The sequence below is a fragment of the Ammodytes marinus genome (genome assembly GCF_949987685.1).
Source record: "Ammodytes marinus genome assembly, chromosome: 3".
Classification (NCBI taxonomy): Eukaryota; Metazoa; Chordata; class Actinopteri; order Uranoscopiformes; family Ammodytidae; genus Ammodytes; species Ammodytes marinus.
In genome coordinates, this window is record NC_137232.1 from 31,447,319 (window position 1) to 31,475,305 (window position 27,987).

The 27,987-nt window shown below is 44.7% G+C and overlaps 1 protein-coding gene across 8 annotated transcripts in view; it reads left to right on the forward strand.

Annotated features, from left to right (window-relative positions):
• Positions 1-27,987, forward strand: part of mecom (MDS1 and EVI1 complex locus) — a 138,943-nt gene that overhangs the window by 84,500 nt on the left and 26,456 nt on the right. For 7 of the 8 annotated variants that reach the window (XM_080052449.1, XM_080052451.1, XM_080052452.1 and 4 more), the window contains exon 3: positions 25,132-25,266. In XM_080052449.1, the coding sequence (XP_079908575.1) occupies positions 25,132-25,266 (135 nt within the window). Of the gene's footprint in view, positions 1-23,000; positions 23,537-25,131; positions 25,267-27,987 lie in introns of those variants that run through there. The other variant, XM_080052454.1, reaches the window with a different exon arrangement.

The window sequence follows — 27,987 nt, forward strand, 5'->3', positions numbered from 1 at the left end:
CCATCTAATTCAGTCAAGGATAGATGTATACACACTACAAAGTAGATCTTTTTTTTCTTCCTGAACTTGTCTGGTCTCTGGGATGCCACAATGACAGTCTTGTTTTATTGGTTTTCTTTGAGGACATTCACATTTGGGACTGGGCTCCCTGTCAGTGTTTTGGGTTACATGGAGTTCTTCTTGGCACCCAGAAAGAGAGGTTGGAACCTGTCTAACATTATGCTCTCTCCTCTGTGGCGTGCCAGTAAGGGTTACAACGCGGGCAGTTTCTGGCTTGGCAAGAACGCAGCTTGGCTTGGCACTGGGCACGGCCGGCACTGGCGTTTCCATCAATACTGAATTCCTTAATGAATGGCAGCTACATGAGCAGTGCCCATCAGTGGCTACATACACAGTGATGATCATCTTTGAGCAGATGAAAAAAAAAAAAGTCCACAGAAAAATGTTGCTCATCTTTTCATACAAATTCAGAGGCGAAAAAGAACATAAGATAACGTAATGCACAATGTCGGATTGATGAGCACAACCAGTCGTTTAAAAAAAAAAAAAAGGTGCATCCCTCAAAACTCAGTGAACTCAAGTACAACAGCTGCCGTGACCGTATCAGTAAGTGAGAATGGACGGACGCTCTCTGCCACAATGAGCAAAGTATTCAGTGTCTCATGTTTGCTCATTTTCACACTGTCCTTCAGAAGCCCCCACCCCCCCTCTCTCTCTCTCTCTCACCCTATTGTAGCTCTCCGCTGTCCCATCCTCTCATCCTCCCACTGTCTGTCTGTGTGTGAAGAAGCTTGTTTTCCCGCTGGGCCCAGGGTGCACGGATGCCAGGCTGAAAACACCCCAGGGGAGAGCGCTTTTTGAACCCCTCTTGTCCCCCTGGTTTGATGCAGTGCATCTCTCTGTTGTCGGGTGTCTTTGTCAAGGCACTCCAGGAGGTCCATTACTTCAGACCCGTCCCAACGACATGTCTTTGAGCCTAGTACCCACCCTCCTTAAACTCCCCTCATCCTCTTGAGTGCTGCTGCTGCTATCCTGTCCACCAGGTCAGCACAACAGTGGCACTGCAGTGTTCCCAAGTGTCTCCTGTTTTTGATCTGAGACAACGTGTCATGCGTTCTTATAATCAGCCATGGCAGAGCAGACGGAGAGAAAGTTAGCGGTGGTCTGTGTGGGTGAGTCACTCCACTGGTGTAGCTCAGCATTTTGTCATGATCTAATCACTAGAACTAGAACATGTTCAAATGGGTATCCTATACTCAAGGAGATTGAGTGTCCGACATAGAATTAACCCTCTTGTTTTATTTTACATGGATCCTTCAAGTCATAATTAGAGTAAATGGATCTTAGATAGGGACCTTCTTCAATTCTTTCCGTTTTGCTCCTAGAGGCACACAGCTGTAACATGGACAGAACTGGACGACAGACAAAAAATAAACAGACTCGGCATCACTTTGTAATTTGGCGTTTCTAAATGACAGCATCAAATGTGGACTGATCCCACATCTATCCTGAAAATGGCTGCTACTCAAGGGCAGTGTGTAGGCCTGTGTGCGTGTGTGTGTGTGTGTGTGTGTGTGCGCGCGCGCGTGCGTGTGTGTGTGTGTGTGTGTGTGTGTGTGTGTGTGTGTGTGTGTGTGTGGAGGTTTCTGAGGGACCCTGCCTGCAGGTCTGAGCAGCAGGGCAGCAGTAGAATGGTGTGCTGTGTAGAGCGTCTCCCTTGGTATTTAGTTGAGGGGATCTGACTGTTTGGATTGGTGATTTAGGATGTCCATTGGGTCATAGGGCACAATTATACACTGAGGCCGGGGTCAGCTATGGATTGCCTTTCTGCCAGCTCTTCTCAGTTTACCCATGACGCCAGTTTCCCCCCCCCCCCCGCCCCGCCCCACACACACACACCACCACCACCACCCCATTTTCTGAATCCAACCACCCACATCCGAAACACAAAAAGTACCCCCCTTATATAATCAAAACATTGTTGCCATTTGTGTAAAAATCCAATAGACTTTTTCTTCATCACTTCAGGGAGCAATCGATGGTATTAAATGTTGAGGTTATGTTGGTGACTTCAGTATGTGTAAAGGTTTAAATAGAAGATGACAAATGAAATGCAGTTTAGTTCGAGACTAGAGAAAGGAACACATACACTTTTGGGAAACTTAAATTGTTCTCTTCTCTTCACTATGGATGACATTTCTCCCTGGGCAAACTGTCATTACTTTTGTAAAAAAAAAATATAACACGGGGACATGCAGTTTGCTGAACTTTACCCCTCTTTCTTCTTACATTCATTCATGATCTTGCACTGCAGTGTGAGTCATCATATTGTATCACAAACAGCAAAGGCCTGAAGCAGAATTGTACCACCCGTCTTCCCTCTAAGCTTCAGTCATATACCTTTGCTCTTTTTTATAACCATTCCTCAGTGGAGTGGTGGGTCTTCCCCTGCCTGACCACTGACAGGCCTTTACCGTAAAGACCTGGAGAAGCTGAAAGGGACGAGTGTGTGTGTGTGCGAGAACACCCGAACTCCCCTGCCCTCCTCGTGTGAATACATTAATTCATTTACCACTTCGAGGTCGCCAAACCCAAATATTTGCCTCTGCACATATTTAATATTTATGATGACGAAAGCAAATATTGCCTGGCGGATTGAGTGACACGGAGAGGTCAAGCTCTGGGCTTGGCCGGAGGGTATGGGTGTGTGTGTGTGGCGGGAGGGGGGATTTGTGTGTGTGTGTGTGTATGTGTGTCCTCTGCTGAGAGAGCCAGTCCACATCTTAGGTGCGGTGCACACGGCTCTGTTTGCCCTTAAAACACACGTGCAAATATGACACGGTTCAGCAAACAATTTACATGAACTTGTGTATTATGGATTCATGAGCTCAACTTGTCTACTCAGAAGGACAGCTGTGTTGATGAAAGGGTGTTATGAGACTGTACATGTGGGTTCGGACGAAGGTGAGTTTTGTTGGTCGTTTGGGTTTTTTACGCCTGTGCCTATAGGTTTACATGTTTTCACGTTTTACATCTGTGTAAGTATATGGCTCTCTATGTCTTTTTGCGTGCATGATTGTACATGTAACGTGCTGTGCAAGTGCCTGTGTTCCAATGAGGTGATCCATTAAAGGGAGGGGGCGGGGGGGGGGGGGGACAGTTTTACGATCTGGTCTCAGATCTGGATCAGCTCAGATGAGATCCTGTTTCCCTTGGACTGATCTCCCTCACCACTGATTCCGGCTCACGAGCTGCATGACTAAATGGTGCATACCTAATCTCTTTTGAACTGAAACCCAAAAGAAGCAGCCTTAAATTGTAATATCAGGTTCACTGACAAGCTCTACTTTCAGATGAAGTTACATGTAGCTCCTTGTAAATGTATAGCCCTTTGCTTTAGAGAGAATCTGTGACTTCAACGAGATGGTATAAGAAGAGATAAAGACTTCAGGTGGGTTCTCACACATTTGCATGTACGCGCATGTGTTCTGAAAATGAGTGCATTCATATGAGTCCAAGTATGTCATGTTAAATCAACATGCAACCAAGGTTTTGTTGACGTCCGCATCCCACCCACCATTCAAGCAACCTCACCGTGACCTTAGAGACGGAGAGGGTTTTGAGGAAGCAAAGTCAGGAGATTTCCTATACACACAGATCAACTCTTCACCTCCTCCCTGCCCCTATCTCTCCCCTCATTTCTGCCTTTTATCCTTTCTTTCGTATGAGCTATCTTTCTTTTTTTTCGTCCTTCCACCGAGTCCTTTCTCCTCTGATAAGTTATTGTGCAAAGTCTCTGGAATGTACACAGGCCAAGGATCTCGATCAAGTGTCATTGTTCGGCTCAATGAAAGGCACTGCGCTCTCTCTTTCTTCTCCTCCTCTCGGATATGAGCGAGGGAAGAAAGGGCCTTCGTGGCAAAGTGATAAAGAGTCTCTCAATGAAAAAAAAGACACAGAAAAAGATGAAAGAAAAGAGTGAAAATCCTGAGACAATATTTGACAGTGATTCACCTACAGTTCACACCACCAAAGGAGAGATACGGACAAGGGGAAAAGCAGGTAGTGCTTTGCCAAAATCGTGTGTGTGTGTGTGTGTGTGTGTGTGTGTGTGTGTGTGTGTGTGTGTGTGTGTGTGTGTGTGTGTGTGTGTGCGTGTGTGCGTGTGTGCGTGCGTGCGTGCGTGCGTGCGTGCGCATTTGTGTGTGCGGGAGAGAGATAGAGAGAGCTCAGACATTTTTTTTTTTTGTCAGTGATAATTCCAACACACTTACCTCACTTGTGTGCAATTTGCACCATAAAATGCTTATATGACAGGAGCAGAGGGAAACGACGGAGGAACACAGCTCACTTTCCACACGCCACTGACAGCAAGTTATTCACAAGGAGGAAAAATCCTCCCCACCGGCCAATTAGAGTTCTCTCTGCTGCCACTGTGACAACCCAGGGGACCAATAGCTAAGAGTGATGGAGAAAGAGACAGCGAATGACAAGAGGCCATGCTGTGACTCACAGGACTCATCATATTAAAGTCCTCCTCATGCTGGTGAAGACGGACGGAAGATGAACAAGTGGGTGGCTGGATGAATAGATGGATGGATGGAGTGAACCCAAGAAGAAGGCAGGCAGTGAGGGAGGGAGGGAGGGAGGGAGAGAGGGATGGAGGAGCATGACATGAAATGGTACACTGATTACGACATCCACCTTGGTCAATGCAGCAAAACTTTTTAAAAATAAACTTTTTATTTCATTAAATCAATTCACTTAACAAAAGGAGTTGTGATTCTGGCAGATTGACTCTGAGGCAACTGATACAAAGAAGGTGTAATAACTTGTTTAGTCGCTATGTCATAGGTATATCCCATTTACTTGACAACAACTGTAACATGAAATTAGGTAAACAAAGGAAAATACCATTAACAAAAAAACACCTGAACACGGCCAGTAAATATGTAAGAATATATTGCTGCTGTCCTTTGAACAAAGTGAATAAGATTTAAAGTGTTATCATGGTTTTTAATTATTTAGATACATTTTATGTAAATATTTAAAATGTATAATTTTAAAATAAGGATTGATTAGATGAATGGTTTGCCAGTCAATATTTTGTTTTTGGCATAACCAAGATCACCAGATGTCTTGTGGACGCAATAAAAGTATATACATTGATTTTAATAAAGGAGAGTATCATTTAGCAGCCTGCTCTCTTGTATGCCCTTTTGACCTCTGTATTTTATTTGTTATTATTCATGAATTCAACATATGGTTATACTGTATAACACTAGACTGCCAGTCTTGGTGGGGCGAACAGGAGTACATAAAGGCTGATGAAATGCTTCTCTTTGGACCTTGTCTAGTGGGTAATTGTCAAAAAGACAAGTGGAGTTACTTTGTAGTAAATTAGCAGAATAAAGTCATTGTTGTGAAGGGGATGGGGGTCAAGGCCATGTTCATGCTAGTACGGTGAAAAGCCACGAGAATGTGGGAATGACCTCACTGGGGCAGCTGGCAGCACTCCCTCTCTTCTTTTGTCAACTCCAACTATTTGATGCCATTGAAACCGAGCAAGGCAAAGAAATCGAGAGAGCTAAGGCGAAGTGCTAGTGTGAAGGTGCAGAGCGGCGTGATGCAATGTGAGATAGCAGCTGAGTGAGCGCTCTGTGTGTGTGTGTGTGTGTGTGTGTGTGTGTGTGTGTGTGTGTGTGTGTGTGTGTGTACTTGCGCATGCATGAGTGTTTGGGAAAAATGACTAAATTCCCTCTAATCTCGCAACCAACCAGTCTTTTATTACTCTCTCTCCCTCCATTGTGAGCTCTCACTCATCCCTCACCCTCCTCCTCATCTTCATTGGTCCATCCTTCAAGTCCATTCTTTCATTTTAACCAGAAGGTGAAGGAGGAGGGAGGTGGTGGTTGGCATGGGGCGGGGGAATTATAAGGGGATGTTTTGAATGCTTTTGAGTTGAGAGTTCCACACCTGTGGGCGTCAGGACAGTTTGTAACCTTATCTCCTCTGGCTTTGTGTCTCTCTCCCCTTTTCTTTGCTGCTGCTGGATGTGAACAAATTGAGCATTGTGTTTAGGCAGGGGCCAGGAGGAGTTTTGAAGGGGGAAGGAAGCCAGCGAAGTGCAGGGCCCTGCACAGCAAGTAGCCTGAGACGGCAAGAGAGATCAGGAGTGATTCCATGTGTAAGATTCCTTCCCCTTCTCACGGACAGTGCTAATGAAGTGTGTGCACCCTTTGTGAGACAGGCCTCCTCACGCAGCAGGGCCAAGGCGCTCTTAACAGACCACTCCAGACACGGCTGTTATTCTCACACAAACATCTTTGTATCGATGTATTTTTAGTTTTCCTTGGGATATGGCAAGCGATTTACTGACTGCACTGAATGTTTGCCCAGAGAGCTTGTTGAAATATGTGATGTAGGATGTATCTGTCCAACATGCTAAAATAAGCTTCTGTGTAGAAGAACAAATCACACTATTATCTCCCTCTAATACATTCTACTTAAATATAAATGTATTTTTAAAAAACCTTATTTGAGGTCTTGTTTATTGATATCGCAAGGGATTAGAAAAGGAAATAACATATGATGCTTTGACATTTTTAGAAGTATATCGGTGGTCTTAGGCCCTTTAAGAACTTTGCAAAGACTATTTTTGCAGCAGGCCTATCTCAGTTTTCATGCCGTTTCTGAATGTTTTCGATATGCATTATGTCAGTGTCATCTACTGTTTGTGTACATCTGAGCCGGCATGTCTGTGCATACATAGAGCAATTGGAGAGTCCGTATCCTCTGTCACGCTCTCTTGTGTCTGCTCTGTTGAATGCAGATGAGGGGTGGAAATTAGCCAGTGTGGGAATATCAGAAGAGACAGATACCCGTGTCACCATGCATCCTAATAAAAAAAGACTCCTGTTTCCAATTATAGCCAGCTGTAATGATAACGCGATGTGAGCGGCAAGACAATAGTATGGAGTGCATGTCTGCCAAGGGAGTGGAGGGAGGGAGGGAGGGAGGGGGGTGTTGAGTAGAAGAATGAAAGAGGAGGCAGGACGAGAGGCAAAGATGAACTGCATAGGGAAAAGTAGCAGTTAAAAGGTGACAGTGAACTGGAGAAAGAAAGAAAAAAAGGGGGTATTTTAAGGTTCCATCTTTTCCAGGGATACTTCTACTGTCATGTGGGAAGACGTATAGGGGCACAACCCAAGATAAAATAAACACACGGGTCCTAAATGATATAGCTTAAAGTATTTTTAAACGCGCTGTCGCTGTATCTTTTGGACAGATCGTGTCGATAAATTAAGCACTCCAGCTGGTGCCTTTTTTTTTTTGTTTTTCTTTATTTCGAATGTACTCCGTTAACCTCCGACTTCTATTATTACCCACTGCCAAAGCAACTCCTCATGGCGGTGCTGCATGCTCTTTTGGGGGACTGGAGAAGCTACTGAGAAAAACGTCCCATGGACCACAACTACTTCTTGAGCTCTCTCTCCCTCAACCTTATTTTACTCTCTCTCCACTCCGCACTCTATCTGTCTTGCTCACCCTAGCGTGACCCAAACATGCGGCCAGTGGATCCAATGTGTGTTTTCAAGGGACATACACAGGGGAAGAAGGTATGGAAAGGCCAACCAAACCAAAACCTCAGCCCAATGCCAGGCCCTATGAGGGGAAAAGGAGGGGCCCCCCCCTTTTTTTTCTTTTTTTTTTTTAAGGAAGTCATCACAGAGTCCAAATAACAGGGCCGTCCCCGCCTTGGGGCTCGCTGTCAGGCCATATGATCGATGGTCTCAGTTTCAGATGCCTGCCCCAACTGGCCAGTGGTGAACAAAGAGAGGCTGCAAATATAGAGACAGAGGAAAGGGGTCATCCCTGCCATGGTCGGCGATGATGGAGGGAGAGGAAGAGAGAGCGGAGAGTATAGGGAAAGGGAGGTAGTGTAAAACCCTCATGCATGTTGATTGCTGGTCTCTTCTTTCGATCCAAATAACAGACATGTCGTGCTGTTTTATTTTGTTTGTAACGTGTCCAGAAAAAATCGGCCAGCATTGAGACAGCGCTACGTTCTAGTGATTGCAGCTCCCGCAGCTGTTGCCACAGGAATGCAGCAGGCCTGCCTTCCCCTTTGCCTCCTTCCTTCTCCTCCGCGTCTACCCGTCTATCTATCCCCCAATTCAAGTCTTCTCTCGTTTCCTCACCTCCGTGCCTATACCCTTTCGTTTCTCTAGCTTTCTCTCTGCCCCGAGGCGATGACTCCGCAACTCTTCTGGGAAATCTCTGATTAACACTGAGGTCTTTTTAAAAAAAACGAGAAGGCCGTCTCATGTCTCCCTCAACTTCCCCTCTTCTCTACCTCTTTCTAGCATTCAACACGCTCCTGAGGTTTGAGCAAGCATCAAGTCAGACCTCTGGAGGGTGCTCTGCTCGCCCCTAAGAGGAAGGTACAAGACAGACCTGCTGTTGTACCAATGAAGGGTGGTAATGACAAACATCATCCACCTTCTGCTAAGTCAAACACATATCGAATCTACATGTCCATCCCCCCCAAAAATGGTTTTGACCCACGTCTGAAGATTTAAAGGTGTGAATATAGAAGCAAATTTAGGGAAATCAAAGGAAACAGCATTAAGAAAGCAGGTTGTGAATTAATAGTGCCTGTTTGCAAAATTCAATAACCTTCATTGCGTTAATGTGCTTACTTGGTCAATACAATTTTTCTATGTACCTTTATGATTAATTGAGTAGTAAGAATTCAGTAGATACGGTAACGAAATCTAAGGCATTATTTACTGTTATGTAAAGCATCTACGACGGGATAGAGGGTGTCATATATTGTTAAAACTGTTAAAGCCCTTTGGGACTTTTGGCTACTCTATTACAATTTACTTGGCTGGACATGACTTGAAAATAGTGATTTTACATCAGTTGTAATGTTATAATGTTGTTGCCGGTAAGGTCTTTCCCTGAGACTCAGGGCCTGAGTTTTGTCAGTGGCCTGTTCAAACCTCACATTCACAACATCCCCCTGTAGACAGTACCCTATTTGTGAATGAGAGAGAAGAAAAACAGCCTTGACAGTCAGCCAATTGTATTGAGAGCTGAGCTGAAAGCAGAGAATTTTTTTTTAAAGATATTTCACAATAGACACTTTCCCACCACAGTGCCAAGTCTTAAAAGAACCAAGGAAAACTGCTGATGTTTATAATGGGAAATAGACAGTGTTATGTTGGGGCGGCACTAGCTCATTCCATGGGGACTTGGCTCTGCAACCCGATGTGTGTCAATCATTGGACCAGTCATTTGGACTGTGGGGACTTGTGAAGTGCTGCAAAGGTGCTCTTGAGCAAGGCACTTAACAACAAAAACTGCTCAGGGTGCCGTCTTATTAATTAGCATGCACCTTCGCGATCTCCATTAATGCACGTGAATGGAACCGGGATGTGTGTGTGTTAATTTCAGTGTTTGCGTGTGTGTGTGTTTGTGCGTGCGACGTGCATGTGTGCGTGTACAAATTAAAACAATAGTTACAGGAAATGAATTCCCCCTATAGGACTAATGAATGGATTCTTCTTCTTGTTCTTTCAATAGACAAATAATCAGTGAAAAGTACTTTTTGACATAAACTGGGGGGGATGTTAGTAAGTGAGCCCATGCAGGTCTGGCCGCGCTTGGCCCTGGAGTGGGAAGCAGCCGGCCATTGTGAAAAGCAGAAGAGCCGTGCTGCCTTCAAGGCCCGCCCGGACACACAAGCACTTATTGTTGTCTCCCCCCTTCTCCATATAAGTCAAACTAAGCTGACTGAATGTACTTGACCCTTCACCCACTCCCTCTTTTTCTTCTCACTCCTCCACTCTTCCTCTTCTCTGGCTTCTCTTCTCCTCTGTGTGTGTGGTCTCACTTCAACCACCTGTCTCCATTATCGTTTGGACTGTCCCATATCTAGACCAACGTATAATTGAATGTGGTTTCACATACTTGAACCAACTCAAGTGTGTTACTCCCCCAAGACTCTAGAATTGATTTTGCTATCATTTAGGCCTGTCTTCTTGAGACTCCTCATCATGAGTACAACCCCCTATCCCCTGCCACCTGGTCTGGGCCTTGATTCTGCTTTACTTTGCCCATAGTTCTACTATGCCTAACAGATATGAGTGTAGGTGAGTAAAGGATATAACAATAAAGTCAGGCGCTTCTTGGAGTTTGTTTTGGTTAATAGATGATGGAGGTTACACCCAGTAGCTAAAGCTTATTGTGGGGAGGCAAGGTATTAAAAATGTTGATGGCTCTGAACTACTCAGGACATTTCAGAGAGAACACGCTAAGCTAAAATAGAACTCCTGCTATTCATTTTCAATTCAGCTTGATTACCATTTATATTTAATTGAAGAAAATAAACCCAATATAACAAGCCAATTTAAAACCAGGCACAATTAATACTTTAATTGAGTTCTGCCAGCAGCTATTAAAAACATCCAACATGTTTTCAACGTGTTGTATAAAAAACTACCGATGCAGTCAAGCATAAAGAAAATGGCTTTAGATAAGCTCAAAGAAGTAAAGTGCATAATGATAAACTAATGAATCACTGTTTGTTTTACTTTTGGGGTTGTTATTAAGTCCTTTCGAAGAAGTAAGATGCCGTGTTTGTTGGTGCTTGTGTATGGTTCTGGTCAGACGTGTCATGGTGGCTATATGCGGAGTATGACTATTGACTATCATGATTTAGTGTGTCTTCTTTTCCTTTCGAGGGGCCAGACAGAGCTAATTACAGGCAGGAAATGAGTCAAGTCCCCTTTTGCAGTGAGGATGGTGTTTAGAGGAAATGACCATCGATGACCAACTGAAGAAGAGGGATGACTGAGTCTGGGCGTGTGTGTGTGTGTGTGTGTGTGTGTGTGTGTGTGTGTGTGTGTGTGTGTGTGTGTGTGTGTGTGTGTGTGTGTGTGTGTGCATGTGTGCATGTGTGAGTGTTTGTATTCCGATATGCCAATGGCTAACCATTTATTTAACGAAATGGAAACTTTTGATGTGGACCCCGCTCCCCCTCGCAAATAGGTTATAATTTCATGTAACTGTGTACACTGTACGAGCGTCATGAGTAAGTCCGAACTTTGGTGAGTCAGAGAAACATGCGATGCCCACAAAAACCAACAGAATAACTAAGGGGGAAAAATAGTGGCTCAGGGGGATGATACAGCATACATGCACCTTCAGTTCTGCGCCCCTTGGATTGTACATTTCTTTTTTTTTAGAAAAGGCATTCTGTTTTTTTGCTTTCCTTTTAACTTGGATTAATCAGCCGGAATTATTGTTAAAAGTGGTAAGTGTAGAATCAATGCAATGTATGTATGTACTATGAGGATTTCCTCACTGGGTTAATTTGTAAAGACATAACTCACTGGCCTGGAATGCTGTTGTATTCTTCCAATATACTCTAATGATCAGTTTCACTTTGTTGTATGCACTTGATTTGCCCCCGTTGTTGTCTGTCTTCTCCCATACCAACTTCTTACATTGTGTCCCAGCAACAGCTAGGCAGGTGGGCAGCATTAGAAAAAGCTGAAGAAAGGAATGCTGATCAGATGAGATATGGTAGTAGCAAGGCTGTGCATGCATCAGTGTGTGAGTACATGGGCGTTTGTGTTATTCCTAACATGAGTGCATGATTGTTTGGTCTGCTGCTTTAAAACAAAAGAGCTCTGGTCCAGTATATATACTCTCCCAGGGGGAAGCATACCTTTGGCAAGGAGAGTGAATGAAAGCACGTTAGCTTGTTGGTGCTCTCCGAGGCTCACTCCTCCACACACTGCTTTATGGGAGGGTCAAGGTAGTTAACTAGTGGCAGGCGCTCACTGCTCCGACTTCAAACAGAGAACATTATGGCCGTGCGCGCTCACAGGATATTGCACGGTAAGGCCACTGAACACGGTTGGGTTAGTAGAGAGAGGACGCTTTGTATCGAGCCCATTAGAGCCCTAAACCGATACTAATGAAGCCGTTTCCTGTACAAACGGAGCAGCTCAGGAGGGTGGGGGGGGAGGGGCTGGAACTGGCTGGAGTTTTTTAATAAGGCTGCTCACCAAATCCCCCGTATTAAGATGCTGGAATCTTTTTTATCTGGGCACTGAGTGGTTGGGTTATACGACTGGGTTCTGAAAGCAGAACCCCTCTCTCCGTTTTGAAAAAAGTTAATTACGCATGATTAATGGAGCGTTTTCCCTTCCCAATGATATCTGTGACAGGACAAAGCTGTCGCGAGGCTTGTCAGGCCCAATTCGAGCTGAATAAGTATTTATGTGATCGCATGTGATGGGCCTCCTCTCACCAGCACCAGCCCTCATCAATCAAGCCCCATACTGCTCGCAGTAGTGGGAAATTGGTCTATCAGTGCGGCTGCCTCCCTCACTCCCCCCCCCTCCACCTCCCCCACTGCCACTGCCACCACCCTCACCTCCCTCCCTCCCCATTCAATCAGGCCCGGGGCTACAATGCTTCTTTAGCTCTTACTTCTGACCAACGCAGGGGTCACGGGGGGGAAAGTGGGGAGCCCGAGCCGAGCCCATCCATTACAGCTCTTGTTTCTCTCGGTGGCAGCCGGACGACGGGATTCTATTAAGAGCTCCGTCTATTCAGCACTGCAGATTACACCAGGGCCCTCTCTCTCTCGCTCTCTCTCTCTCTCTCTCTCTCTCTCTCTCTCTCTCTCTCTCTCTTTTCCAAGCACACCTCGCCGCCACCACCAAAAACCCTTATACCAACCCTGAGGGCCTTATAGCCCCCCCCACCCCCGTAACCACAAACCCACCGAAGCTTGGTCCCCATCCCTCTCTCCCTCCCTCCATCCTTCCTTTTAAACACTTCCCACCAGGAGTGTTGTTTTTGGTTTGTTTTTTCAAGAGTCCAAATGACAATAATTGCTGAGAGAGAGAGAGAGAGAGCGAGACAGAAAGACAGGAGGAAAAGCTGTAAGGAGAATGAGAGCAGACACCCTAACCTGAAACCTTGTTTTGTGGTTTTCGATTGTGGACACATTCACTGTCCAACCTGCCTGCCTGCCTGGCTGGACAGCATTTGGCACCAGAGAAGCACCGCCACACACACACACACACACACACACACACACACACACACACACACACACAGACTTGCAGGGAACGAACACACACACACAAACTCCAAAGCCATGAGCAGCCCATACTCTCCGTCTCAAACAGAAGACGTAGAGCTTCGGCACCTGGCTCGGAGAACCGGGGGCCATCTCAACCGCAGTATAAACACACTTTAGATGGGTAACATCGCAAACACAACTCTGCCGAAAGTAGTTACGCCGTAAACAACCGCCCGACACCAGATCAAACCGCCACTCCTCCTGTGTTTAAGAAGCTCGTTTGTCTCCTGCAGAGCCCTGAAGAGACTCTTCATTTACTTAATATGTGTTAGCACTTGAGAGAGAGCGAGAGAGAGAGAGAGAGAGAGAGAGAGAGAGAGAGAGAGGGGAGTGCTTGCTAGGGGTCGCGCCCCCTGCTTGGATGGATGGGGGTCTTCCCGTCAAGGAGAAGGAGAGAGACAGCGCTCCTTGTCAAACAAACAGAAATTGAATACGTTTGCCTTCTATCGGGATGTCCGCCGTGTGTACATACTCTCTTAGGCTTGATTATGACTAACCCCCTCTATCTTATAAACACGCGCAGTGAAAGGCATTCATCAGGGATAGAGAGGTAAAGGGTGTGAAGAAGGTGGAATGTTCCTTTCCTCCTCCGAGCGAGCGGAGCTGTCGTGTGTCTGTTACGGAGGGGATGATGGAGGAGAGGAAAAGAGGAGGAACAAAAAACAGAACAGAAGGTGGATGGGAGATTTGAAGAAACGGGCAGGAAAGAGCTAAATAGAAGGTGAGAATAGAATAGGAGTGGAGGAGCAACACTGTTAGGAAGAGAAGAACGAAGGGGAGAAATGAAGGGAGAAATAAGGAGGAGACGTGACCTAATAGGAGCAAAAGAAAGTAGAGGAAAAGGACATGAGAGGGGGCAGATGCTTGTCCTGGGCCGTGACAGGGGATTATTTCAGTATAGTATATATCCCGAATCTGTATTTGTGCATCAAATTGAACCAAAATATGTGAGCATATACCGGTGCCATAATCTCACTTTAAAAGCAACCCCCCCCCCCCCCCCCCCACCCCTCCTCCCCCTTCTGAAATTGGGCTGGTCCAAATGCCAGTGCCGAATTGTTGTCCCAGTCTCCACCCCTAGGTTGGGAGAAGGGCACACAGGGTGGGGCTGCTGCTCTGTGAGGTTTATACTCTCTCAGTGGAGTTGGCAGCCTTATAGCATGCATGGTTAACAGGATTGGAATGCTTCTTCAGGGGGCAAGCGTAATCAGCACCTACTTCCTCTGATTCAGAAAACGCGTATAGGCCCTCGCTCTCCTCTCCGCCTCTTTTGTTTCAGGCCGGTGCTCCGCTGACAGCCACGGAGGAAGCAGCCTGTCTGACGGTTATACGGCCGAGATGTCGAATGTGTATAAACACCCTATGTATCCACAGAGAAAGGGAAAGAAACTGACAAACTTTAGTGCGACTTAATGTGTCTGCGTGTTGATGGCAGCTCGTGCCAACTGCTGCGCCCAGATGCACACACTTTGTTTGTGTGTCTTGGCGGGTGTGTTTCGCCGGCCTCTCCCAATTGGGGGAAAAAAACACGCAAGACGGGAGTAGAAGATGTTGGGGTTGAGGGATACTCTAGCTAGCACACTAGCTCCGTGCTCGCTCTGTCATCCAGGCCAGTCATCTCCAGCTGCCCGCCATGACACTTTTGTCTTTGTTAAATGTTGTGTGACAATGAGATTTTTTCCCAAGTGCCATCTAGATAAAGAAGTGAATTGAGAGAGAGGGAGGGAGGGAGGGAAGGAGAGGGAGGGGGCTACGATAAGAGCTGAGATGGTCTGGTCATAGTCCAGTGGCCCTTCATCACTGCTGCAGCCCCCGGCTATATCTCCTCTCTCTGTCTCTCAAGCACTCACACACACACCTTCATCACTTTGTCTCTCTCTCTCTCTCGCGCCTTAAGAAACTCATACACACCCCAGAACGCACACTTTCTACAAATGCACCCAATCTCAATATACACAAACACACACGGACACGCACACACACACACACACACACACACACACACACACACCTCTATTCCATCACCACAGCCCCTAGATCCACAATCGATCCTCACAGCACCCCCCAGCAAACACCTGCAGGTGATTGATCCCCAAATCAGTCGCTCACAACCACCAGTGCCGTAAAAACCATAACAACCCATCATAAAAGCTGATTTATCTTCACCTAGCCCTGGGCCCTCACAGTAAGAATATTAACCCAAAAGTGTATGACACCAGAATGATTGGTTTGGAATTGAATAAAAACCTTGGGAGTATTGACGCAGATGTCTGACGGTTCATATCAAGTCTGACTAGTGAAATGTGCCAAGTGAGATTGCATTGTCTCGGAATAGGGCCTTCGAAATCGTCAGTCATGCACCCGCGTACGTGGAGAATTTTTGTTGGGGTGCTGTGATTTTACTGCTATTTACAGGCCAAGTATGCACCAGGGATAGGGGATAGTAAAATCATATCCTTTGTGAACTTTTAGCAGATTCCTTTTTAGACGAAATGGTGTTGAATTTTCTATAAGCCAGGTACATTTTTATGTACAAGCTTATTAAAAGTTATCCAAAATCTAGTTTTACATTATATAAGATTGTTGTATATATCGCTCAACTGCTGTGAAGATCAGTAAGACTGTCTCATGTGTGACTTATCACCTATAGGTCTATCATTCACAACTATTAAAGTAGAATGAATTATAGAATGATAAAAAAAATATTTTCAAATAATATAAAAGATCCCAGTTCTCCTGTAGAGTAAAAAAATGTTCTGGTGTAAGAGTTGAAGGACAAAAAAACTATCATACAATTATAATGATCATATCTTTTTTTTATTGTTTTTATGTCGTTGGCTGTTTATTTGTTTTTGTGTGTGTGTCAGTGCATGCGTGTGTTCCTGTAGGAAATAGTGGCCAAGCCGCATTTTAATGAGAGCGTTGGTCTGAAAAAGCCAGAGGCATGGTGCACTGGCAGCAGCAGCAGCATCAGCGTGTGCCCTGTACTCAGCAGTGCAACAAGCTCCCGGGTTAAATATAATCCCAGCCTAACTCGGGGGCCTCTTTGATGCTACTGAAAGCCAGCGAAGCCTTTAATGGGAGCCACTGTGTTATGTGTGAGCCACTCGGCTTTCCTTCATTTTAGGGCTTGTTGCAACTGATTTGTTGTTCCCCGAGTTAATTCTGACTTTCATCATGCCCTCATATACTGAGCCGACCTGTGCTGGGTAGTGAGTGTGTTTGTGTGTGTGCTGAAATGTGTGTGTGTGTTTGTGTGGTGGGGGTTTCCGTGTGTGTGGTGGGGGGGGGGGGGGGGGGGTCTGTGTGTGTGTGTGTGTGTGTGTGTGTGTGTGTGTGTGTGTGTGTGTGTGTGTGTGTGTGTGTGTGTGTGTGTGTGTGTGTGTGTGTGTGTGTGTGTGTGTGTGTGCAAGACGGGACACACTGAACACACTTCCACAATCTGCTTACACTTTGCACTCACTCAAGAACATTTTCTCACTTTCTCGCGTTGCAGTTTTTTGACCACTTGTAAATTCTGGATAACAAAAACCCATTAGTCCTATATACTTGTCATGTTTCTCTTCTGTTTTCCCTCCTCAGTCCAACAATGTACTCTTTTCTTCTCTTTGCAAAACAGGGAAAACACTCTATAATAGAAAGTCAATACACAAATAGGCTCTCTTTATCTGTGAGCCATCAACTTGTAGGTGTATGTTTTCTCCACCTGCCCTCGCCTTTCGGGGAAAATGGTCCTTCCCACCTAATCCATTGTAAACATGACACTATTACTGAGAGTTTATTTACCTTCTTAAAAACATTGATATCCCAGTCTGTAATATAATATGAGTAGCCTTTTGCTATAAGATTCTGTTATTTCAAAGGCGGCTAGGCTGGTGCGATATATTTAACTGACATGGCAATCACTTTCTCTCTGTGACACTAGAACATGTAGTGGGAGTCTGTCTGATATCCGCCCAACATTAAAATATTAGCCTTCCAATTGGACACGGTATATGAAAAGCAGATTGTTGTAAGTAGTAGTACTGCAGCAGGGGCTTTAAAACGTGAGAGCAGAGAGCTCAATAAAAATGTAATGAATGTGTGACACTTGAACATCTGAAGTGCCCGGGTTCAGTTTCCATACACCCGCTTTTACCTCTTGTACATAAAAAGAAAGCTCTTTTAAAGATGATATCTATGAGCGTTTTAGAGGCGATTTGTTCACCCCGCGGCCACCGGCACCATGCTCTAATTACCTCCGCCCCCATCCCCCACACCCCCCCCCCCCCTTTACTTCGCTGGGCTGTAGTAAGGAGTGGAGTGGAGTGGCTTGTTTAAGTTTCCAGTATATGTCCCATGCGTAAAGGAGCTGTGTGCCCTGCTGAATTTATGCTTGAAAAACCTGACCTCTTGACTCCTTGTGCAGCTTTATCGCACCCCGTAGCCCACATACAGTGTGGCCCTGTGTGCTGAGGAAGTGTCTGTGATTACCACAACCCTGTATACTTGCTGTACATTGCTGCTACCTCCTCCCATACACACACACACACACACACACACACCCCTCTCCTCACCTCCTCAACTTGCTGCAGCCACATTCCAGGTGCCGCCCCCTCTAAACAACAGCGAACATCAGGTTGCTTCCAACCAATTATCTTCATATTAACTTTTGAATGTAGTACAATTTCCTTTTTTTATGTTTAATAAAGCCCCTTGTATTCCAGCGAGAATGTTCTGTTGCAGTGCAAGTCCTGCTGCCAGGGTTAGTTTTAGCACAGGAAACAACGTATCTCATTCACACTGACAAACCTAAATATCACATTTGTTGTAATTGAAAACCCGTGGCAGAGATGTCAGTTTCAATTGAAGTGTAAATTATTTTAGGCTTTCTCTCTTTTTATCCGTCTGCATCTCAGATTAACATGTGCATTTTAATGATGGAAAAGCTCCATACTATCCCATAGTAAGAACGCCTCTCTCCGGCCACCCTCCTTCTCTGCAGATGAGGTCATTTATATCTTCTCATAAATCCTCCCAATCAAGCATCATATCCTGTGATTCTGCTTTTGTTCAAACTGTTGCCAGTTTTCACTCCCAACAAACAAATGTCTGCCCTCATGGAATCATTTCACCACACACTCCCCTATATGCTCAAAGAAAAAAAAACTATTATTCATAGGTTATAAATCAAATAAAGGATGTGTTAATATGGACGTGTGTGCAGTTCTCTTGCCAACCTGTCAGTGCGACAATCCGTCAAGAAGGACAGCAGCAGACAGACAGTGCCAAAACAGAAATGACCAGGTTGCTAATTCAGCAAACAGGGCCGGGGCCTATATGGGAACTCACACAGGCCAAAACAAATTGTCAAGAAATCATCCCTCTTTCTCTCTCTCTCTCTCTCTCTCTCTCTCTCTCTCTCTCTCTCTTGCTGTTTCTGTCGGAATGCCTGGCTGACCCCCGGCAAATGAAAATAATCCAAAGTAATTAGAAGTGAGCTGGTCTGGTCCTGAGAGCCCCCGGGCGGCCGGGTAAACATGGCGTAGGGGCCGGGAGGGGCCAGTGAGGAGGGGTGGTGCTGACCTTGTCCACATAAAGCAGTGATTTATGAAGTGCAGGGCACAGCAGCAGGGCTTCTGTCTTCTCCCGCACAACCAAATTACTGAGGTGGAGATTAACACGCCGCTCACAACAGGCCTACTTCCAGACCCAAGGAAATTTTCTATTTACATTTTCCCCTTTCATTTCCGCTGTTCTGTCTTAATGGTAATTGGGCTACGTGGACACACCAGACCGATCCAGGTCTATCCTTTTAATAGACTATGTGGAAGTTTAGGCTGCATGCACACTTCATATTGCCTATGTAGTGTGTGCACGCGTCTTGACTGATGAAAACGTTTTCGGCGCGTTGTGCAAACTCTATAGGGCTGGGCCAACTGTTCTTTTGAGCGTTAAATGAGTGTTTACCACTTGATTGAATCGCCCCACATTTAAGCAAAATAAAAATATGCCGGGGTGGGGCTGTGTGTGTATACAGAGTCATAATGGACACGTAATGCAGCTTTTCGCCGGCGTCAATGCGAGGTCTCACCGTGAATGGTGGAACTATTTCATGTGGATTTGGCTGCTATATTTTCTTTCTCTCCTCTCGTTTTTTTTCTTCTTCTTCCCGCTACTCCTGGAGGATGTGCTGGAATGCTCCACACGTACAGGCCGTCCCAGTGTTTCCATGTGGCCCCTCGGTATATAGGCTGTACTCTGCAGTTCGCTGGCCTGGAGTCAGTTTGCAACCCACACGGGAATCCCCCTCTCCTCCACCACCACTGTCCCATCTGACTTCACATGGCTGCATGCGGATTGAGTAGCGAAATCAAACTCACTTTCTGTGCCAGAAATATATAGGCCTATAAGTTGCAAAGTTTTTCTAATTATTCAAAATTTAAAATACAATTAAAAAAATAAAAGTTATGTGTTGGTTTCACAATCATGAAGGAGAACCTCAGATCAAGTAGAATATGAAGCTTTTTGATCATACATTTTCCCTACATTCAGTTATGAATCGCTTGTTTTTTGCGTGACTGAACTCCTAAAACAAACACAAAAAGCCGCAAGCAAAATAAGCACGCGGCCCATTTAACCAATTTAACCCGCTTTCAAGAATTTCACAGCACTTTAAAGCCTCGGCACTAAACATTATGCGGATGGATGCTGTATGTTTACAGAGTCTTTGAATCGAGTATGAAATGCTGTGTGCCATGATACGGTCGGATCTAACATACCCTGAAGCCTGCATGCATGTATTTGGTTTGTAATTTGTTGATAAACAGTTGTTTTTTTTCTCTACAGCTATTAAGTAGGCTATAGCTATGTCAAAATCATTATGACAAAGGCATGACGTCAATTCAGATAAAACAGATCTATTTCATCTCAGCACATCACAGAATGGTGTTTAGGGCGGATTGGTGAAATAAATGTAAATTGTAGCCATGTCTTGCAAATCACTCCCGTGCCTTATTAATAAACGGCACAAGTGTTTTAAATTCAATTCACCCCTATCGGTCTTTTTTCCGTGTAGATTCATGAGCGCTTTATGGCCGTTCGTTCAGGTGATTATATATTCAAGCCCCATGCATGCAGCTTGCATCTTTCATGTCCCATCTAACAATATGTCGCCTTAATGTAGATGTTTTGTGCCGCAATTCACACGGGCGAGAAATAAATGACCCGCCCCACTCGTATAATAAGTAAAAAAAAAAAAAAGATGGCTGATGAGAGCAGACTGTTACAAGCTGAGATAGCCTATAAACTGCCGTGCTTTCAATATGAAGGGACATAAAGGGCTGACCCACGAATCAAAGTTGGATTGATTTTTTATATATAATGTATAAATCTGTGGAACTTAAATCACTTAACCCTGTGCACAAATGTTTAACCATCCAAACTTCCAAACAGCTTACTTTGCTGGAAATAAAAAAGTCAAACCGCTGATGTTCCACCAGTGTCTTAAATTAGACGCGCAAGACACCGGATTAGCCTGTACTTCACAGATGCACACACTTCTGTTGTGAATCAATGTGATTTATTTCATGCAATAATTTGATGGTGAAAATTTGAAAACCTCAAACTGCAACCACCACCACAGTGTCATATAGGCCTATGTATGACTCTCATATTGTCATCTGAAATGTTCAACTCTCCATTCATAGTTTTTTTTTCTTTTTTTCTACAAAGTACAGTTCAGTTGAGCACGCCATCTACTGCCGCGTGACAGAAGTACAACAGAAGTCCTCGTGTTGCCAGCCAGCCCTCAGTGAAGCCCTGTTAATACCGTTTACCCAATTTACCCCCGGTGATACCACACAAACCCCGCGTCTTTATCCTCAGTTTTTTTCCCTCACAGACAGTTCCTCCTTTTCTGAACAGAGCTGCACTCAGACCCTCAGCATCTCTCTTATATCAGGATCCTCGATCAGACCCGGAGAGGCCCGTGGTGGTGAAGCAGCAATCACTTTCCCAGATTACTTGTATTTAATACACAATGCATCATAAAACAAATCCCTCATCCTGACAGGAAGAAAATAGAACAGCTCATTCGACTTGAGCTTTCCCCAATTTATGGCTAAATTAAAAAGGCTTCCAACAATGGACAAGTCGAAAGGAGAGGCAGGAAATCAATGACCGGGCATGGCAGGACCGGGGGTCTCATGCTCGTGTTTCTCAAGGAGCAAGTCACAGCGAGACGATGGGAATCGGTGGCGAGGTCTTATAGGCCTTATTTACACATGATTTTTCCTGTCCTTCCTGCACATTTTGCTCCGCGATTTCAGTAAAACAATGGGGCATTATCTGGGGATGGAAGGTCAATGTCACAGTGCGAGGCGTTATCCATCATCATTTGCTCTCATCAGGCCGAAAGCCCCCCCCCCCCCCCTGTCCGCTCCCAGCTTTATGAGCTGCCTAATAAACTGCCCGCGCGCTCACTGACAACGAGGACGTTTCTTTATTATTCTATATATCGGTCGGTGTCCGTTTGTGTTCCCAGAAACTGATTCAGTTGTTGTAAACATGTAACATCTATAGATTAAAAACGCTGAATAAAAAAAATAAAAAAGGAAATCAATGTTTCCTTTCGTCAGTTGTTGAGCCCGGCGTAAAGCAAGCAGGTGCACACGGAGGCCAGATTTTAAACACTCAAGAATACAATTGTGCCTTTTCAATTTGGTGATTGATTCAAACAGCTAACTTGACTTCTGCATAATGGTCCTTTTCTTTCATGAAAATTAGAATATTATTAAAATCATTTAAAAGTAAAGCATTCATACTTTGCCTATTTACAGTGTGCGCGCGCGTATTGTGGATTTAGGACGAGAGCGCGCGCACGTCTAACAACTCATAAAAAAAAAATTAAAGTCGCAGGTGATTAGGTCAGTGTTTCCCAAATTGTGGCACGGGGACCTGAAATGGTCCTTATGGTGTTTCCTGGAGGTCCCCGGGAGGAACACTTAAAGTCTAGTTGTTCCATTAGTCCCTCAACGCAAGCACAATTAGGGGATAAGGTCACTGTTTTCTCTCACTTTCTTATCGTTCTTACTCCCTCATCCCGAAGATAAATGCAGCCTAAAATTGAAACCTAGGTAAAAACAAAGAGAATAGTTCTGCTCCTCAGCTTAATAATGTCATAAACTGGTCCGTGAAGTGGCGCGGCGTGTTGTGAAAAAGTTTGGGAACACGTGGATAATATAATAGGGGCTTTGATGCCTGTGTTGGTTCATTAAAGTGTGCTGCCTCTGTGTGTGTGTGTGTGTGTGTGTGTGTGTGTGTGTGTGTGTGTGTGTGTGTGTGTGCGCGCGCGCGCTCGCGCGCTCGTGTGTAGGCTATGTGTGTGTGTGTGTGTGTGTGTGTGTGTGTGTGTGTGTGTGTGTGTGTGTGTGTGTGTGTGTGTGTGTGTGTGTGTGTATAGTTCATCCCTTTAGAAGCCCCATCCCGACCTCTCCCTGACCCCGCTCACCCTTTCCAACCCCGAGCCCCCCTGTCACTTTTTAAATTTACTGCGGGAGAGGAGTCGCTTCCGACCGGGGACAGGGGCAACAGACAGTTCGCTGATTCTGACTCGCGTCTCTTTGCGTTGGATGGATGGATCCTTCTTCTTTATGAGACAATGAATGCGTAAAAGAGAAAACGCGTACGGGACAGCACATGGAGTATAGGGGGCGATGCTTGAAGCCAACCACCCCCCCTGCTGAATCTCTCCGCTATCATCTAGACGACACATCCCTCCCTGAGGAGAGGAGAGGGGGGGGGGGGGTGAGGAAGAGAAAAATGAAAAGTTGAATGGCTACTAGAGGACACCTGGGTGCGTCAGGACAGGAGGGGTGACAAGAGAGGAGCGGACGAGCCAAAGCTGAAGCGCGCACAGCACACAGTTGAAAAGTTGGGGGCGCTAAGTTGTTGTATACCGGAGGTGATTTAGTTCCGATCCGTGTGACAGTCAGAGGATACATACCGAGTCAGCGCTGTATGTCTGTCTCTGAGACAATATAGTGAGAGAGAGGATTTTACTTTGAGCGAGCGCGAGGCGTCTGAGGGACAGTGCACAACCGGGCGAAGAGTTCGACTCGTCTTGCGGCTTGGGAGAGAAACACAGAGACACCGACAAAAATACAGCAGAACGGCTGGTGATTTGTTTTAACGATGCCAAAAATCCGGACAACGCGCCATAGAAGCGACAATTTGTAGTTTTTATTATTATTTTTGACAGTCGAGTTTTTAGGTCGTTCACATTTTAATTTTTTTAAAGCGGAGTTTTCATCACTTTTTCTCAGTTAACATCTGCTGTTCTTATCCCGAGTGGTCTTAACTGTCCGGTGCGAACGAGCTTCAACGGTAAGATGAAACAGACTTGATGGACAAAAAAAAACAATGATTTTAAGCATTTTGCATTGAGCGCTAAAATAATAATAAAAAATAAACTATTGTTCATTGTTCATTCGGTTGTAAACTCAGTTTGACGGTTAAATTCATAAACGATTGGGGAGCAGTTTTGAGGAATGAATGGGTCGGTAGATGTAGTCAGTTAGTCCAGACAAAGGGCTTTATGCAAACTAAATATTTATTCAGTGGCCGGCTGATACAATGGCAGATAGACAGATTTGTGACCCTGCGAGAGAGTCCGTTTTGCATCCCCAACAATCGGCTACGTCTTCATAATTCTTATCACTCGCGGTTTCCTGCAATTGATTTGTTTCCCATGTAAAAGTGCACAGCTGCAGTACAATAAATATTAACACATTAAAAACAACGTTGAGCCCGTTGACGATTCGTTGAGAGAAAATGCTGTGTAAATGTTTTGCAAACGATAGAAAGTCCAGGGATATTTCGATTTGCATATTAATTCACTTCATTGTATGTATTGTTATTTTGTTCTTCAGAAGCCTGCATAGTGTTTGTGTTGTGGTGCAGCAGAGTAACACAATTGTTTATTTCGTTTATTATTGTTTTTATTTAATATAGTCTATATTCAATGTTATTTTTTGATTGCATTATTATGTTAAATTTGCTATTTATAAAACAACAATTTTACATCCAAATATTTTGAAAATCTATTCGATTTGACCACACTTTTTAAAAACGAATTTCAAAATCAGCTGAAGGAAATTTAAATCCAGGGTAATTTAGCAGCATATTTAAAGAAGAAAAATGTTAACAAAATAATATTATTTTGGTCAGTCAGAATTCGTTGCATTATATATATTTTTGCAATCTTATTAAATGTTTTCCTAATATTAATAATTACTTGATTTATATTTGAGGGACTTTATAGTATAATGTATTTCTACTGATTTACAGTTGTTGGAAAACATTTAAATATAATTTTATGACTGCAATTGAAATGTCATAATTATTTGAGAGCTCCCTGGAGGGTAAAATAAAATAAAATGGCACAGATATAATACACATTTCAATTGGTTTTATTACAGTTATTGTTATTATTTTGTGGTTGTAAAAATGAGTTCAGGATTTTTCCGGAAGAATTACTGTTCAAATGAAATATATAAAAAAAACATACAAGCATTTTTATATTATTGGGATGGATATTTTAGATGAATTAAAATAGACTTTGCTTTTGCTTGTACTTCACCCAAAGTGTGTGTGTGTGTGTGTGTGTGTGTGTGTGTGTGTGTGTGTGTGTGTGTGTGTGTGTGTGTGTGTGTGTGTGTGTGTGTGTGTGCGTCTGCGAGCACGTGAGTGTGTGTGTGTGCGTGTGTGTGTTGCGCCACAGAGCAGCTCCTTGCATGTGGGAGGTATGTGGTTACTCAGTGTTTGGACACAGTAACCTGGACTGATACTGATCAAAGTCTGATCTCTCTCTCTCTCCACCTCTCCCCCCCTCTCCCTCTCTCTCTCTCTCTCTCTCTCTCTCTCTCTTCTCTCTCTCTCTCTCTCTCTCTCTCTCCCCCCCTCTCTCTCTCTCTCTGCAGATCTTGGACGGGTCAGGCCATGTAAAATTCTGCGTGGATGCCAGCAAGCCAGATATCGGGAGCTGGCTGAAGCACGTCCAGTTTGCCCCTGTGGCCCAGCAGCATAACCTGACAGCCTGCCAGATAGATGATCAGGTAAAAAACTCAAAGAACTCACCAAAATACAAGAAGATCTGAAGAAATGAATAAAAAGAAAGAGAGAGAGAGAGAGAGAGAGAGAGAGAGAGAGAGAGAGAGAGAGAGAGAGAGAGAGAGAGAGAGAGAGAGAGAGAGAGAGAGAGAGAGAGAGAGAGAGAGAGAGAGAGAGAGAGAGGGAAAAGATGTGGATGACTTGATTCTGAACTCCCAAATGGAGAAGTATCCTCTCTCAATATCGCTGTTTGGGTCCATGCATCAAGTGCAAACTGAGAGTCATTCAGTCATCTTTGAAACAGTTTTTTTTCTATCTTTTCTTTTTTCATAAAGCATATAACTCTGATTCCAGAAGACTTCCCCCTCTATTTTCCAAATACGGCTGTCCTCCCTGTCTAGCGTGTGCTCTTGTGTTAAAAGGTGTTATTGTGATCCAAGTCAGATAGTCCCCATGAGCGGCTGGCCCACCCTGCCTTCACTTCACTTCGCTTCACACACACACACACACACACACACACACACACACACACACACACACACACACACACACACACACACACACACACACACACACACACAGTTCTCCCCCACGCTGCACCACCTTATGCTATCTGCGTGTGTTTTCTTACTGTAATTGTGCTCTGGCTTCTGCCGTGCGAGGACCACAGGGCAGGATCAGAGGCGGTCCCCGCTAGAGATGATAGTTCCAACGCACTTCCCAGTCACGCTTTTTTTTGTGTGATATAAACTCTTAGATATGCCAGGAATGTCACAGTCCTTTTGCTGCTCACCTGGGCTGCAGAGAAAAGGTGCATGCTTTAAACATGGGGGCCAGTTCACCCCAGTAATCCCACAGCAAAGGCAGGCAGCAAGACAAGAGGCTAAACTTTATTTGACATGTGAATGGAGCATACCGCGGCTTGACCCGAATAAAAAAAAAAAAAACATAATCTTAGCCGACGTGTTTGTCATCACTTCCTCGCAGGTGGTCTCTCGCTCGCTGGTATATGTCAGTATATAGAGTGCTTAATAACTCAATCCAAATACAGCGTTAGCCATGTAAACGATACAGTTACATTACAGATAAAACAAGATAAAAAAAAAAAAAAAGCTGTCATGCGCTGTTATTGGCCCCGAAATAATTTGGACATCTTTAAAAAAAAAGTGGGAAAACTTGGAGCTTTCCCCTGCTTTTTTCCTTCACACATCTGTCATTCTCACCCTTTCCCTCGTGCTCTCTCAGTGAAGAGGCAAGAGTTTGAGCGAGCCAATAGCCCACACTCTTTTTACATGAAAAGAATGGCATAGAAGAGGAGGCTTTCCATAAGTACTTTCACACTTTTGAAAGAGAGACGGAGAGAGAAAGGCAAGCAAAGTGGAGGGAGCTCTCCCCGAGCTGCTCTATCCGTGAGGTGTGACTTGCTGTCAACACGGTGGTTCTGCTCGGGTGGCTGTGTAAGGCTCCGACAGGTCACGGACATGGCTATGATGAGGTGATTGTTAAGTATCACACACTGTCACAACACAGCACAATGTGCCGTCTTTAAGCCTTCCGGCCGACACTGGTGTTTTTTTGGAAACACACTGTAGCAGCTCACAATGGCTGTCTGTATGTTTAAAAATGACTGGGAGGGGGGTGGTCTTGTAAAGCTGCTGTCAGTTTTTTTTTGGGGTTGTGTGTGTGTGTGTGTGTGTGTGTGTGTGTGTGTGTGTGTGTGTGTGTGTGTCTCTTTATGAGAGCTTTGTGTCTCCATGTGTGTGTGGGTTTTTTGTGAGATGACTTGTTGTGAGTGTGGGTGTGTTTCATTGTGTGTCTGGAGTGTACATGTGCACACACCTGTAACTGTCTTGTGTTTTCTACACGTATACATGTGCAGGCTTTGGTGTATGTGTGTGTGTGTGTGTGTGTGTGTGTGTGTGTGTGTGTGTGTGTGTGTGTGTGTGTGTGTGTGTGTGTGTGTGTGTGTGTGTGTGTGCGTGTGTGTGTGCGTGTGTGTGTGTGGGTGCTGGACTGTGAATTGTTCATTGCGGTTCAGATGACTCCCCATGCTCCTCATTGTGAGCTGGAAATGTTCAAGCACACATTACCTGATTCCAACAGTTTTTTTTTACTGCCACGGAGGAGAATTGCTGAGTCTAAAGCCAGCCCTGAAAACCACATATTACACACTCGCCGCACAACGTGTACCCTATTACGACTTGCTCTGCTAAATCTTCCCCTCCGACCCCAAATTGAAACCAAAATCTTTTTTTTCACAGAGTTCCATCAGCAGAGATGACTTTCTGTTATGATTTATCTGAAGACGATGTCTTACGAACGACAGCAATTTCCAGGTGTTGTCGGTGGTTATATGGCCCTGGTTCTTTTCAAGGACCTCATTTAGCCCTGCCAGTGTGTGAGAGGAATACTGGCCCTCCGTCCCCCTTTATTTCTGACCCAGTTCGGTTTATCGTAAAACTTTATGACCAATCTCAGGAGGGTGAAGGGGATTGAGAGAGGGAATGAATGAGCGAAGAAAGAGAGTGAGAGAGAGAGAGAGAGAGAGAGAGAGAGAAAAATGGCTGTTTTGTCTAGTGGAACTGTTTGGGATCCCACTTCTCCTTTTCCTCTCTCTTGTAATTCTTTTTTTTTTCTCCTTCATTGGCATAAAGGACCTATGCCGCACTAAAAGCATCTGCACACAAACGTTATCAAAAGATAAATGTCTGATTTGTTGGCATATC